The 13,469-nt window shown below is 36.9% G+C and overlaps 1 protein-coding gene across 2 annotated transcripts in view; it reads right to left on the bottom strand.

Moving 5' to 3' along the window:
- Window positions 1-6,049: 6,049 nt before the first annotated feature.
- The window catches only part of thbs2a (thrombospondin 2a), a 35,989-nt gene continuing 28,569 nt past the window's right edge, over window positions 6,050-13,469 (bottom strand). For both annotated transcript variants that reach the window (XM_056255006.1, XM_056255005.1), the window contains exons 13-22: window positions 12,104-12,322; window positions 11,318-11,425; window positions 11,077-11,236; window positions 10,710-10,828; window positions 10,388-10,622; window positions 7,409-7,636; window positions 7,042-7,313; window positions 6,856-6,953; window positions 6,635-6,774; window positions 6,050-6,327 (exon numbers count right to left, since the gene is read on the bottom strand). In XM_056255006.1, coding sequence (XP_056110981.1) covers window positions 6,320-6,327; window positions 6,635-6,774; window positions 6,856-6,953; window positions 7,042-7,313; window positions 7,409-7,636; window positions 10,388-10,622; window positions 10,710-10,828; window positions 11,077-11,236; window positions 11,318-11,425; window positions 12,104-12,322 — 1,587 coding nt within the window. In that variant the 3' untranslated portion in view covers window positions 6,050-6,319. The remainder of the gene's footprint in view (window positions 6,328-6,634; window positions 6,775-6,855; window positions 6,954-7,041; window positions 7,314-7,408; window positions 7,637-10,387; window positions 10,623-10,709; window positions 10,829-11,076; window positions 11,237-11,317; window positions 11,426-12,103; window positions 12,323-13,469) is intronic.

A 13,469-nucleotide genomic window follows, 5' to 3' on the forward strand; every position in this document is an offset into this window, starting at 1 on the left:
AACCATCCATCATCTTTGTATGCAAATAGCTAAATAAAGCAAGGGATAAGGTGTCAGGGTTAATTTTGCGCTATTTGCAATAATTTTCCAGTTTATTACGCTTCTACTCGCCAAACAAATAAACTGTTTCTCACGGTCATTGACTGACAGTATTGTTCGTGTAGCTCGCTGTTTTATATTTTGTGTAGGCCTATTGCCCGAGTTTACTTTGTTTTAATAAACACGCTTGAATTTGAATCTTCTAAATCATCATTGGACTAAGATGTTACAGTAATAATATAGACCTCAATCTACAATTGATAAATAAGCTACACAAAATGGTGCCAGTTGTGCTTGTTAGTGGTGGTGCTGCTGCCTTGCGTGATATGAAATGCGTTGCGTTTACGATTGACCAATCAAAATCTAGTATGGCGACATAATAATGTCAATTATCGCGAGAAGATATGAGATCCTCGCGAGAGGAAATTAGATCCGCGCGCGCATATTACTTTTGCGCGCAGAATTTCTCTGCTGGCGCGAGCAGGATTGTAACCCGCGAGGAGAAAACCGTGCTTTGAGCGCGCGCAGAATCCCATGTACATCTCATCCCATCATCCATCTCTGCTGCTCGCGAAACTTTTACCTGCTCGCTCGCTCGCGGTTAATCTTTTTGGCAGTAGGTGGGCGGATCCAGTCGGCATCATTTCACTACACATGATTGGTTACAGTTCCTGTCCTCTGTGATTGGCAAAACCATTTTGCTGTGTGCCAATAAAATCCCATGAAGAAGAGCGGCGGCGGGAATAGCAGTTGAAGTAGAGCCAGGACAGCGGCATGGCTGACCATCAGGAGGTCAGTTACGTAACGTTATGTCTTACAGTGCATACTATTCTGTGCATATTGGGTATAACACAGCTTAACATTTCCTTAGCTTGACATTCAGTTAAATATTTTACTAGTTTACCTTACATTTCCGCCGCTATCTGCCGTCAGCATGTTGTAGACTTGACGTAAGCTAACGTTAGCTTTTTTGTTGTTTATGTCTGTATAACAGGCACAGTTACAAAACGCTGCCAGGCGGGTGGTAGCGTTGTTAAGGAGTGCCCTGGATAATGAAGCTATACAAAACCGTAAGTGTGCTGTTAACATTGTTTAAGATTATTTAGCGAGGATCTCATATCTTCTCGCGATAATTGACATTATTATTCCGCCATAATCAAGGATTCCAGATATCAACAAGAAGCTTCAACAGAGCTGTGGATTGCTTTTGCACTGTTGTCATTGAGCAATGTTTAATAATTGTAAACAATTCAGCCACTGTATCTTCATCTGGCAGAAGTTCCTGTTTCTGTTTCCATGGAAAACATGTAATGGGCGCCTGTGGTGCTATAGGCCTCACTTGTTAACATTTATACTTTTTGGTTGACAAAACTTAATGTCAGTCACTGAGAAAATGCACAGTCAGGTCCAATAAAAGAAGAATTTACCTTAATGTTTACCAAATGAAGGCCCACGTGTTGATTATTGCTCACTTAAAGCAACATATGGTGCAGGTTTTTATCCAATGTAACATTGTGTATTGATTCTGTCATCAATTACTCACCCTCAAGTTGTTCCAAACCTGTATGAATTAATTTTCCTGCTGAACACAAAATAAGATATTTTGACTAATATGGGTATCCAAACAGGCCCAGGGCTCTATTGACTTCCATAGTATTTGTTCCCCATATATGGAAGTCATTGAGGCCCATTAACAGTTTGGTTACCCATATTCATCAAAATATCTCCTTTTGTGTTCAGCAGAAGAAAGAAACTCATACAGGTTTGGAACAACTTGAGGGTGAGTAAATGATGACAACATTTTCACTACTAAGAAGGCTGCGAAATAAATGAACCAGTTTAGAATTGAAATACATTTGAGTGACATGTGGAAGAAGAAAGATTTAAAACACAACTATTAATTCCTACCATATGGTGGAAGTGGTTTTGTAAAAGAACAGTTGTTTCTGGATATGAACCTGGTAATGTCTCACTTATGGTCCATGAGGGAACCTAGGTACTGTAAAAGACTTTTATTTTTGAAGATTGGCGTACTTAAGGATCCTGGCATGGTGCCTTTATATTTGGTTTTAACAGCGGTAGTTGGAAATGACAGTAGTCTTTTAACTTGTTTATCTCTTGAAGCCAGTTGCTGGCTTGTTAAAATGCACATATTTATGTCTCTTTGGCCTAACCGCATTTACAACATATCAATGGTATCTTGGCTTCGGCTGTAGCCTAAACCAGCTTCAAGTCCCAAATGTCAGTTTGTGTTTCAAAGCGGACTTTAAAAGTGTGCCTGCTGGAGATCACAAAAGACTTGGGACTTTTAAAATGTAAGCAGAAGGGGATCAAAATTTTTGATGAGGTACAAATGCTTAGCACATGCAAATACAATGTAATCCATGGGAACGGATGTAGCTGCGTAATGCCTGGCTTTTGTCAATTCATAGAAAATTAAACATTTTCAACAAGGTCATCATATGCAGTTGTGGGATGTTTTCACAACAGAGCTCTTTGTTTGGAGTCATTGGATATCATTGTAATATTTTGTCATCAAACGTGATTTCACATGTTAAGTAGCCTATTTAATGCTTTCTGTTTGTCACCCCCTATACTGCCACTTAAAACCTGGTTGTTAAAAAACAACAACTGTGAATGTTAGAAGCCATTTCTAGAATATCATTACATTGTTGATGCAACAGTCAGTGTATAATTATGTATTATTGTGTGTAAATATGTACTTTATTTAAAGGTACAGTTCTAGGCCTACTTACAGTTAATAATTTTAGGGCCAAGAGCCCAAAATCCCATACTCTCTTGAGTAGGTACTTATTATGAATAAGTCATTTCTCCACAACCGCTAAAAAAGTATGTTCTGTATAAAATGATTGTGTGTCGTATGAATGTAATCTGGACGCACTACGCTCGCCATGTTGTCTTCATGTGACCAACCAGCGCCAGTTGTATCGCGTTGTGAATTTGCCATTCACAAATCCTCTCCCGTGGCCTCATGGGATAGTAAAGTGACCGTATGCACACTTCAGAATCTCACTGGAAGTAGGTCATCCGGGTACTTTTTGCCTACTCAGTCTTTTGTGAGTACTGTGAATTCGGACATACTTCTTTTGTCACATACTGTTTTTCGCCTACTATATAGTAGGCAAGTATGCTATTTCGGATGTAGCCCATGTCTGTGTCCACATCCAAAGGGTCATGCCATGCTAGGAAGATAGCGTTGAGTGCTGCAGTGATGACATATTTTTGCTGGCCGACTCGGAAGTTTACATCACCCTGGTTCCCTCGACATAAACCCGGTAAGATTTTTCCATTGGTTTATGGATTATTGCAGAAATTATGATGGTTTTGTTCATCATGTTAACCTACACAAATGAACACACACATTTTATACATTTTGAAGCCTAAATCCAATCGCCAGAAGTAAAAGGCTGAACATAGACTATAAACTAGATGACTAGATGTGACCCCGTTCACATGACTTCAACATCATCACCATTAGAGATGCGATTACTGCATGTTCGTTCATTTCCTCGTAGAGCCAGAGCCCGTCTAACGGAGAGCCTTGGCACTTCCTATTAGCCCCATTGTGTATCATATTGGTTGCAGTTCCTTTAGAATTCCACTGGAGGTGATCGCGGGCGAGTGCAGAATGAATGGGAGTCTATGGAGCTAAACGGCTAAATGTATCTTTCTCCTGCTTGTCGTTGAATCAACATAGATTTTATTGTTGATTCCGCAAGTTCAATACAGATTATAGGCCAAAAGTCGAATGAACGAGTACTTATGTCTTTTCGATTTCTTACAGGTTAGGCCGTTGTTGGCCGGAACACGCTAGCATTCTGCTTTTATGTGACGTCATCACATTTTTGAACGGATTTTTAGAACAGATAAGTGAACTTAAAAATGCAATTTTCAGCTGAGTGTATTATCTTAGCCCTCCCTTTTGAATGCAACTTTCAAATTACTTGACAAAAATTACATCCTGAGAAATGTGGATTTCTGGGGGTGAAACCCCATAGACTCCCATTCATTCTGCACTCGCCTGCGAGCGCCCCCGCATGGACAGAGACGTGTTACTGCAGCCAGTCCAGAAACCGGAAGTAACCAGACAGTGCCAATTCTCTTCAATTAGACATTCTCTGGTAGAGCTCGTAATTACAATTTGTAACCAGGGAATTTTCTGAGAGCTCCTAATTGTACCATGATGTGACCAATGCAGATTAATTTAGGTGTTTAGGTGTATAATGAACGCCTCAGAGTAGAACATGTTGTCATCTCGAAATTATGGGAATAACGTCATGGCAGCATACGTTTCCAACAACTCTTTCAGTTTTTAATTAATTTTCCCTGAAAATTTTTAATAGTTTGCAAAAGCGTTATTATAAACACAGTGAGTGTAGGTGGCCTAGTGAGTACATGCGTGTTCGGCATGATGATGTTTAATGTCCCCAAAAACCTCTGTAGTCCCATTTAGCCACTTGTTAGCAACAAGTAAAAGATCAAAAATAAAAAAAAAACACACCGCAAGAGGATATTACAGATGTATTTTTAGAATAAAATGTGACAATATCTTGAGCTTGTGTTAACCACACACCGTATTTCAGGCATTTAACCAAAAACCCTTCAGGACAATGGAACTAGAAGTGCTAAAATGCTTGTTTCTGGATTTTGGCCTACAAAAATATGCCATCCCTGCAAAACTATATTTTGTAGTACTTTTTAAACAGATAGCTCATCCAAAAATGAAAATCACATCATTGAACTATATATTGACTGACTGTACATGCTTTACCATGGCACCATAAAATCATATTACGATCTAAAAACCAATTCATGTGTGTTTTGGAGATGAATATATGCCCATGTTGCACCCTTCCAGGACTTTTGGGCCTCTTTGTGCATGAACCGTTAAAACAGTTGTTTAGTGAAGGACAGGCATGATGCAGGATTTATGGCAGCAGTGATGTCACATAAATTATCTGATAGACATCTTTAAAAACTATCATACATCCCATTACAGTATTTGGAATTATTCCAAAGCACTAGTCCAAACAGGAAACTGGGTAAACCTTTTATTAAAGAAAAAAACAAAACAAAACAAAAAACCTGACAACTGTGAGAATAACAATATTAGAAAACTTTACAAGGTTTTCTGGGGATGTGGCATAAAAATCGAAGGCACAAAATAGTAAGAATTGTTATGAACATAAAATCATTAAAAAAAAAAAAAAAAAGACAAAACACTGATGAACATTAAGGCTCAAAAAGATCTGGACGATGAATGACAATTTCTCTGTTTCTCTAATAAAAACAAAACTTTTGTCTTATTATGTCTTGTGCACTCCATGACAGTTTCTTTGATTAAACAGACAGAACATAAGAAACAAAAGAAAAAGTGGTTGATGATATTGTGTTCAATGCAACAAATGCAGTGTGGCATCAAAAAACAAAAATGAATGGAACAATAGCACACTCATACTCACATTTGGAAAATACTTTTATCAAGTAACAAATACAAAACTGCATAGGCATGGAGTTGCGTTATGGATGTCTAGAAGCTCAGCAAATTTTTTTTATTTTTTTATCTTTATTTCTGCAATAGTCAAATTTTGTCAGTGTAAACAAATAAATTAGTATTTACAATGTCTAGGTTCTGAAAGCATTGCAAAAAAACAAAAAAACAAACAAACACTAGACATAACTTGATACTGAATTGCAAGAATCATATAAATACTTTACACAAGTAATTATGATACAGTCTTAATATAAACATCTTCATCTCAAAGGTCTCTAAAACATTTATATGCTGATCAAACCCAAAGCCCCTGTTAGAATCGAGGGTTGTAGAAAAAGATGTCTCCATTACAACAACAAATCCAAAGAAGAAAAATTCTGCACATTGTAACAATACAGAGGATGAAAAACAATATTGTGCAAGTAAAGCGGTTGGTGAAAAAGTTGGTGATTATTTTTCCTCTAGTTTTTGTTACATTTTGTAAAAAACAAAAAAAAACAAACAAACACATTGTCAGATTACAATTACCCAAACTTTGGCTAACAAAGACTGACTCGAGGCCACAAAAACGTCTATACAAAAAAAAAATCCCTATAAATGTGCTTGTAGTTTAAGTTCATTATTTCTCCTCAGGAGGAGGTTTGTGGTCTGTTTCCCTTCTGTGATGTAGTCCACCAAAGTCTTTGGTCTTCTGTGTTTTGTCAGAGAGTGTGAAAATGTGTTGTTGAGATATAGTCTTTTAAGGAGGGTAATTTCTTCTCTTGTTCAGTTATCTGAAAAGCAGAAAAAGAATGAAAAAAGTGGCTTTGTTTTTCTGCTTTGCTATTAATGAATCTGCTTAGCTAATATTTTAACAGATGACACTAAACCATAGGTGATGCAGACTGTTTTCCGAACACTTTTACATAATAATAATAATAATAAATGCAACTGTATTTCAAACAGGTGGAGAAAATGAAGTGGCTGGAGTAGGAAGAACGGAGGAGGGTTTTAGTTTTGACGGGCCACAAGTGTAGAAATGGTGTTAGAGACAGACACAATTAAACAATTACCCATGTTTTGTTATGATAAACTACTCACCTCGACACTCGTACTTGAGATCAGAGAAGTAAACCAGTTCCTGGGAGAAAACGAACAGTCCTAATCTCCCTCCTGCAAAGGTTTGATCATAAACCGGCCCTGAGTCTGACATGATCTGTTTCCCCTCATAAACCACCACTCTGGTGAAAAAGAACATAGATCTGTTAACTCGACATGCTTTATAAGATCACTGTGTCAGTTAAGTCCTTCCTGTTAATCACCTGATGAATCCTGTCTTGGGTCTGTGGATGAGATGCCACCTGTAGGCGGTATAATCCTTCCAGCCGATATTTTTAGGGTCGTGCCACAGTGTGCGGACCTGTCAGACCACACATAGCGATTAGTTTGAGCAAAGGTTACCATAAACGCTAACAGATCAGTCATATTTGATGAGTAGTCAGCCTTGCCTGTCCAGGAGTGTCACCAGTGTGCCACAGGGCGTTACGCAGGTGCTCCCCTGTGCCCGTGGTAGAGTTGACCACTTTCAGAGAAACCCCTGAGATGCCAAAGGCTTTTGAAGGTTTGTCTTCCCAGTACGTCTGAGTTATCTGCTTCCACATTACCACGTAGAATCGCCCGCTGGACTGGTAGCCAAACACAAACCCAGCGTAATCGTCATCTCTGTCAGTGTTGACGTAGAAAGTGCCACTGAAATCCACAGAGTTGAACTCATCGAAACCTGAAGAGCAATTAAAAAGTTGAAGTCTCATTTCCTCAATGGCATCAAGCTAAAATGATGACCAGATGGGCTACTCTGAAAGCTCACATACTCACCCACAGCAATACCAGGGTCAGAATTGGCAGTCTGAACCAACTCTTTGCCTTGATGTCTGACCACCCAGTTGGGATCAATTTGTGTCGTTCCTTTGGGGTCCAGATGCACCATCTGAAACTTCCTGAAGTCTGTGATGCTGATGGCGTCGTTCTCAGGGCACACATCCAAAAAGTCTGGAATGCTGTCGTTGTCAAAATCATCTTTGCAGGCATCACCTCTTCCATCCCCTGTGGAAGAAAGTTAGAAAAGTTCATAATAAATGTCAGTAGATCTGTTAAATATGCCATCCACACTTCTAAAGCTTTTTAATAACCAAATAAATAAATAAATTAAACCATGATAATAATATTAGTAATACTAATTCACATTTAAATGTAAATATTATACATTAAGTAAATAATAATAAAAACATTTATATAATAATAAATGTTTACTTCATTTGTTAATAATATGAATCATTATTAAATATAATAATTATTAATCAATAAATAATTATACATATTTACTGACCCAAATTTAGAGCATGTGAGAATTATATTATATTATATTATTAATTACGTGGTAAATAATTATCACGGTTTTATATTTTAATAATTATATATTTTAATATTTACTATTTATATTTTTAAACAAATTGAATATTAATATAAATGATCTAGAAATTGATTCTAGAAATTTATTATATTATATTATATTATATTATATTATATTATATTATATTATATTATATTATATTATATTATATTATATTATATTATATTATACCCACCCACCCAATATGGAGGACCGACTCTACCATATTTAAAAATAAATACAGAAATAAATAAATGCTCAATAAATAAATAAGCATACAATTAATTGCCCCAAAAAATACAATAAACAAATAAATGTAGGTAGAAATTAAATTATACAGTGAGACATAAATGTATATATCTCTTTTAATTAGCTTCTTTATTTATTCACCTTTGTAATAATTACCTTATTTATTTATTGTCTGTTATAATCTTCAACTTTATTTATTAATTACTTATTTTTTGAAGTATTTATTTATGTGCATGTTATAATATTTTTGTCTGTTTTATTCTTCCTTTGTATTTTTTTACCCTATTTATTTCTTCAATGCTATTTATTTCTGCCTGTCGTTTCTACATTTCTGTATGCATTTCTGCCTCATTATGCAAATGAGGAGGGGCTGTGTCTTAAGGGGTAAATTTCCTCCCATAGAGAGCCTAAGCCCCTCCCCTCCGCTTCCGGCTCATGGGAGCGGTAAAAATATGTATGCTAGTCAATGGCGAGAGACAACTTATCTTTTTATTCCGTCTGAACTGTGCCCTGAATTACACATATGATGTTTGTCAATTTAAAAGATAATTCTGAAAGTCAAGAAAGTTGCAGTTTGTCATAAAACAGAAGAGTGACATTTAGTTTTATGTGAAAATCACTCAATGAACTACATCTCCCGGGAAGCGAAACAACGAGCGAGATCCGCTGCTCGTGTGTGTGCAGTCTGGTACAATACACTAAGGCATGACGGCGTAACGTTACGATTATAACGCAAGACTATAGAAACAATGACAGACGTTAGCTTCAGTAAAGTTAGCTTCATTCATTGAGAGAAAATGTGCGCCTTTTGGGTTTGTAGTCTTTTTAATTACGTATTTTCACAGTCTTATACCTCAACAGTTTTACATCAAACTGCGACTTTCTTGACTTTAAAATGTATCTTTTAAATTGACAATCAGGGATGAGTTCCCTAATGAATATTAATGAGTCTTCCCCTACCACCCTGAAAAAAAAAAAAAAAAAAATCGCGGCCGGTGGCATGTAGATTCGACCGATGCAGTAAAAGGCTAACCAACCAATGGGCAGAAGTTGACCCCTTAAGACACAGCCCCTCCTCATTTGCATAATGAGGCAGAAATGCATACAGAAATGTAAAAACGACAGGCAGAAATAAATAGCATTGAAGAAATAAATAGGGTAAAAAAATACAAATGAAGAATAAAACAGACAAAAATATTATAACATGCACATAAATAAATACTTAAAAAAATAAGTAATTAATAAATAAAGTTGAAGATTATAACGGACAATAAATAAATAAGGTAATTATTACAAAGGTGAATAAATAAAGAAGCTAATTAAAAGAGGTATATACATTTATGTCTCACTGTATAATTTAATTTCTACCTACATTTATTTGTTTATTGTATTTTTGGAGCAATTAATTGTATGCTTATTTATTTATTGAGCATTTATTTATTTCTGTATTTATTTTTAAATATGGTAGAGTTGGTCCTCCATACCACCCACACTAAATTGTGTGTAATAAAATTGTTAGGGGTTATAGAAATATTTTAACAAAAGAAAGATTTCATCTAGCACCCCAGCTCTCTTCTCCTCATTAACATGTGACTGGCTTTAAATGTGAAATCTATTAAATCCAGACTTTAGCACATCAAATATGAGGGAAAAGTCAAGTAGGCTTTTGCACAGATGCCAGCTCTTGCTATGATGTCTGTTTTTACAGTAGTTGACTTTCTCTCCTTGGAACCATCTTGACTCTATCCAAGAAACTAAATATAATGAGGTGGGAGAAGTATGATAGCATCTGATAACTTCGACCTCCAACGGCAACCGCTTTCCATTTTCCCACCAAGACAAAAAAAAAAATCAGTTAGCCTTAACGAAAGTGGGGCAAATCACATGCACCCTTCAGTAACCACCTGCAAGTTATGAGAGTCTGACATCATTTTCCTTGACCCTGGCTACACTAAAGGAAATTTTCCAGTTGTAAATATATCTGAATCTCAACGAATGCAAAAGAAAAATGTGGCAAAAAAAAAAAACGTACCGGTAGACAAAAATGAACGGATTACAGATGACTGGTGTGAGTGTGTGAACTTTTCTTTTCACAGTCAGTAGAAATACAGAGAATCACTTCTAGATATTTGAATTTAAGCAATAAATTCATTTACCATCAGAGTCTATTTGATCTTTGTTGGGCACCAGTCTGCAGTTGTCCTTGTCATCAGGGATTCCGTCATTATCGTCGTCAAAATCACAAGCATCTCCTTTCCCATCTTTGTCATGGTCGGCCTGGTTGGCGTTGGGAATGTAGGGACAATTATCCAGGCTGTTCTGGTGGCCGTCCTCATCAATGTCCTGATTGTTGTCGCACTCATCCCCAACTCGGTCATTATCTGAGTCAGACTGGTAAAACATACAAATTACTTTGTTAAACTGCTTCAAATCATACCTCCTATTTGTGGGTACGTGTGTTTACCACGCCTGTTGTACCTGGTCAGGGTTGTGCAGCAGAGGACAGTTATCACACTGGTCACCCACGCCATCCATATCTGTGTCCTTCTGGTCATTGTTGTACATGTAGGGGCAGTTATCATGCTCATTCAAAACCTCTGAAATGCATGCAAACAACAGCATTACACAGAGTTCAATGGACAAAATAGCTATCTGGAAATCCAACAAATTTGCACCTGACTGTGGCGAGATATTTGCATTGGTTTTGGTTTATTATTTATTTACATTAAAATCTGTGCTTGGGTTTGAACCCAGCCTGGGTCTAATCATTACAGAAACCCAAGCTTGTCAAGTCTATAAACAAACAATGAGTATTGTTGACGTAATTTGTGTGAATGTTTCTCACCATCTCCATCGATGTCTGCGGAGCAGGCATCTCCCTCGCCATTACCGTCGGTGTCGATCTGAGCGGGGTTGTGCTCATATGGGCAGTTATCACAGCGATCACCAACAAGATCTTTATCGTAGTCAAATTGCCTGGGATTATACAGCAGAGGACAGTTGTCCTGGGGCACAGGAGAAACAAATACAAGCTTAGTGTAAATAAAAAAAAGATTTTCAACAATATTATTAAGGAATTTGCTTACCCCCTCATCCATGATTCCATCATTATCATCGTCTTTGTCACAGGCGTCTCCTTGACCGTCTTTATCAAAGTCCTCTTGGCCTGAGTTTGGAAGGTTGGGACAATTGTCCTGCACAATGAAGGATAAAAAATATTATTTTTATTAGTTGGGAAAATGAACACTAAAAATTTGAAATTGAATGTGGACTGTTTAATGTGTTAAAAATGTGCTAATGTAGCGTCTGTTTTTTTTTAGCCAGTAGATAGCTAGATCTACATTAATTTGGGGATTCACTGTATAAATATACACTACCGTTCAAAAGTTTGGGCTTAAGTATTTTTTTTTTTTACTTTTACTTTTTTACTTTTTTTTTTTAAGTAATCAATGCTTTTATTCAGCAATGGCACATAAAATTGATCAAAAGTGACAGTAAAGACAATAAATGCTGCTCTTTCTATTTATCAAAGAATAGCACAACTATTTTTAACACTGATAATAAGAAATGTTTCTTGAGCACAAAATCAGCATATTAGAATGATTTCTGAAGGATCATGTGACACCGAAGACTGGCATAATGCAGAAAATTCAGCTTTGCCATGACAGACAAATTTCATTTTAAAATATATTAAAATAGGAAATAGTTATTTTAATTATATTTCACAATATTACCGTTTTTACTGTATTTTTGATCAAATGAATGCAGCATTGGTGCAGCATTAGAGACTTCTTTCAAAAATGCAATTCATTTCAGAAACAAAAGTTATAACAAACTTAATCTCGTAGCCACAGAAAATAAATCTCAATGACCTTTTTGCAGTGATAGGATTCGTTGGCTCCACACACCAGGTTCTGATTGGGCCAGCCATCAAGGTCAGAGTCCTCGCCGCAAATGAGACCGTCCCCAGCATAGCCGATTTTACACTCACATTTAAACATTGGGTCACTAAAGTGGCCAAGGTAGATGCACTCAGAGGATCTGTGGCAGTTGTGGGTTTTATCCTTGCAGGGGTTTTCTTGCTCACATACCTAAAAAAAAATGAAAAGACTTCAGGAACACTAAATAGCAGTCCAATTATGAAGAACTGGGTCATCGCCTGTGGGGGACAACTGGGAATAGTGTTGTGAGGGCCTTTTTATTGATAATTTCCTTTTATTTTGTTTGTTTCAGCGGTGCACATTTGCACATAACAAGTTTATTTGAAAAAGCTATTGGATCGCAGCTATAAAAAATGAGACAATTCCTTTCAGTCCTTTGTCAATTTACTACTCTTGGGCATTGGATCAAAGAAAGACAAGTTGGAAGTTGGTGACAAACCTATTAGTTGTGGATGTTATGAAACTTTTGGGCAGAAAAGCAAATGACTCAGCTTTCCAAGAAATCTGCTAAATGTATTAATCCAAGAGTAATGGGAGAGTGAGAGCAAGATCCATATGGTTGGCCACCATTATGGGCCCAAAGATTTTTTCATTTAGCTGACATGTTTTGTCCAAAATGTCCCAGAATACACTTTCTACTCTAAAGTTTGACACATTCAGCCTATTATCACGACCTACGGCTAGATTTTATGACAGCTTGTGCCAGCGCAAACCCTCTTTGGAGTTAAAAACCGCTGTCAGGATTTACTAAAGACACGCGGTGAAAAATTAACGCTGAAAAGGAGTGGACGGGGTTATTTTTGCAACTGACCTTATTGCATATGCAATTGTAGGAGTTTCCCTTTCAGAAGCAAAATGTATGGGAGGAGAGTATTTAAATGAATCACGCAACGTTAATTTACTGGTATTTGCACCATTATTACCGCCCCAAAAAAGCATTTCTTAAACCAGACGCTAATTTGCGCTGCTCTTGGTAGATTGCGTTGGTCATAATGGAGATGATCCGGCTTCGTCTGTGTTCTTGAATTTGCGCGTTGTCAGTAGATCATGTGCAGAACTTTCCACTCCCATCTGCGCTTTTTTGGAATTGCACTTTCCGCCAAATTTGCCCTGATTAGTACATCTGGCCCCTAATGCCTGGTCCACAGCGCCGCTTATTCTGGGTAAGAACTGTCCAATTAGACAGGAAGATACCAACTGACTGATATGCAAACAACCACTCTTTCTTTTTTCAAAGTACTCTTTCTTTTTAGAATGCATTAAAGGTGCTATATGTAACTTTTCTTCTAAAATGAAT

Source organism: Rhinichthys klamathensis, unplaced genomic scaffold (assembly GCF_029890125.1).
Source record: "Rhinichthys klamathensis goyatoka isolate OS25496 unplaced genomic scaffold, OSU_Roscu_1.1 h1tg000115l_1, whole genome shotgun sequence".
In the NCBI taxonomy this organism is placed as follows: domain Eukaryota; kingdom Metazoa; phylum Chordata; class Actinopteri; order Cypriniformes; family Leuciscidae; genus Rhinichthys; species Rhinichthys klamathensis.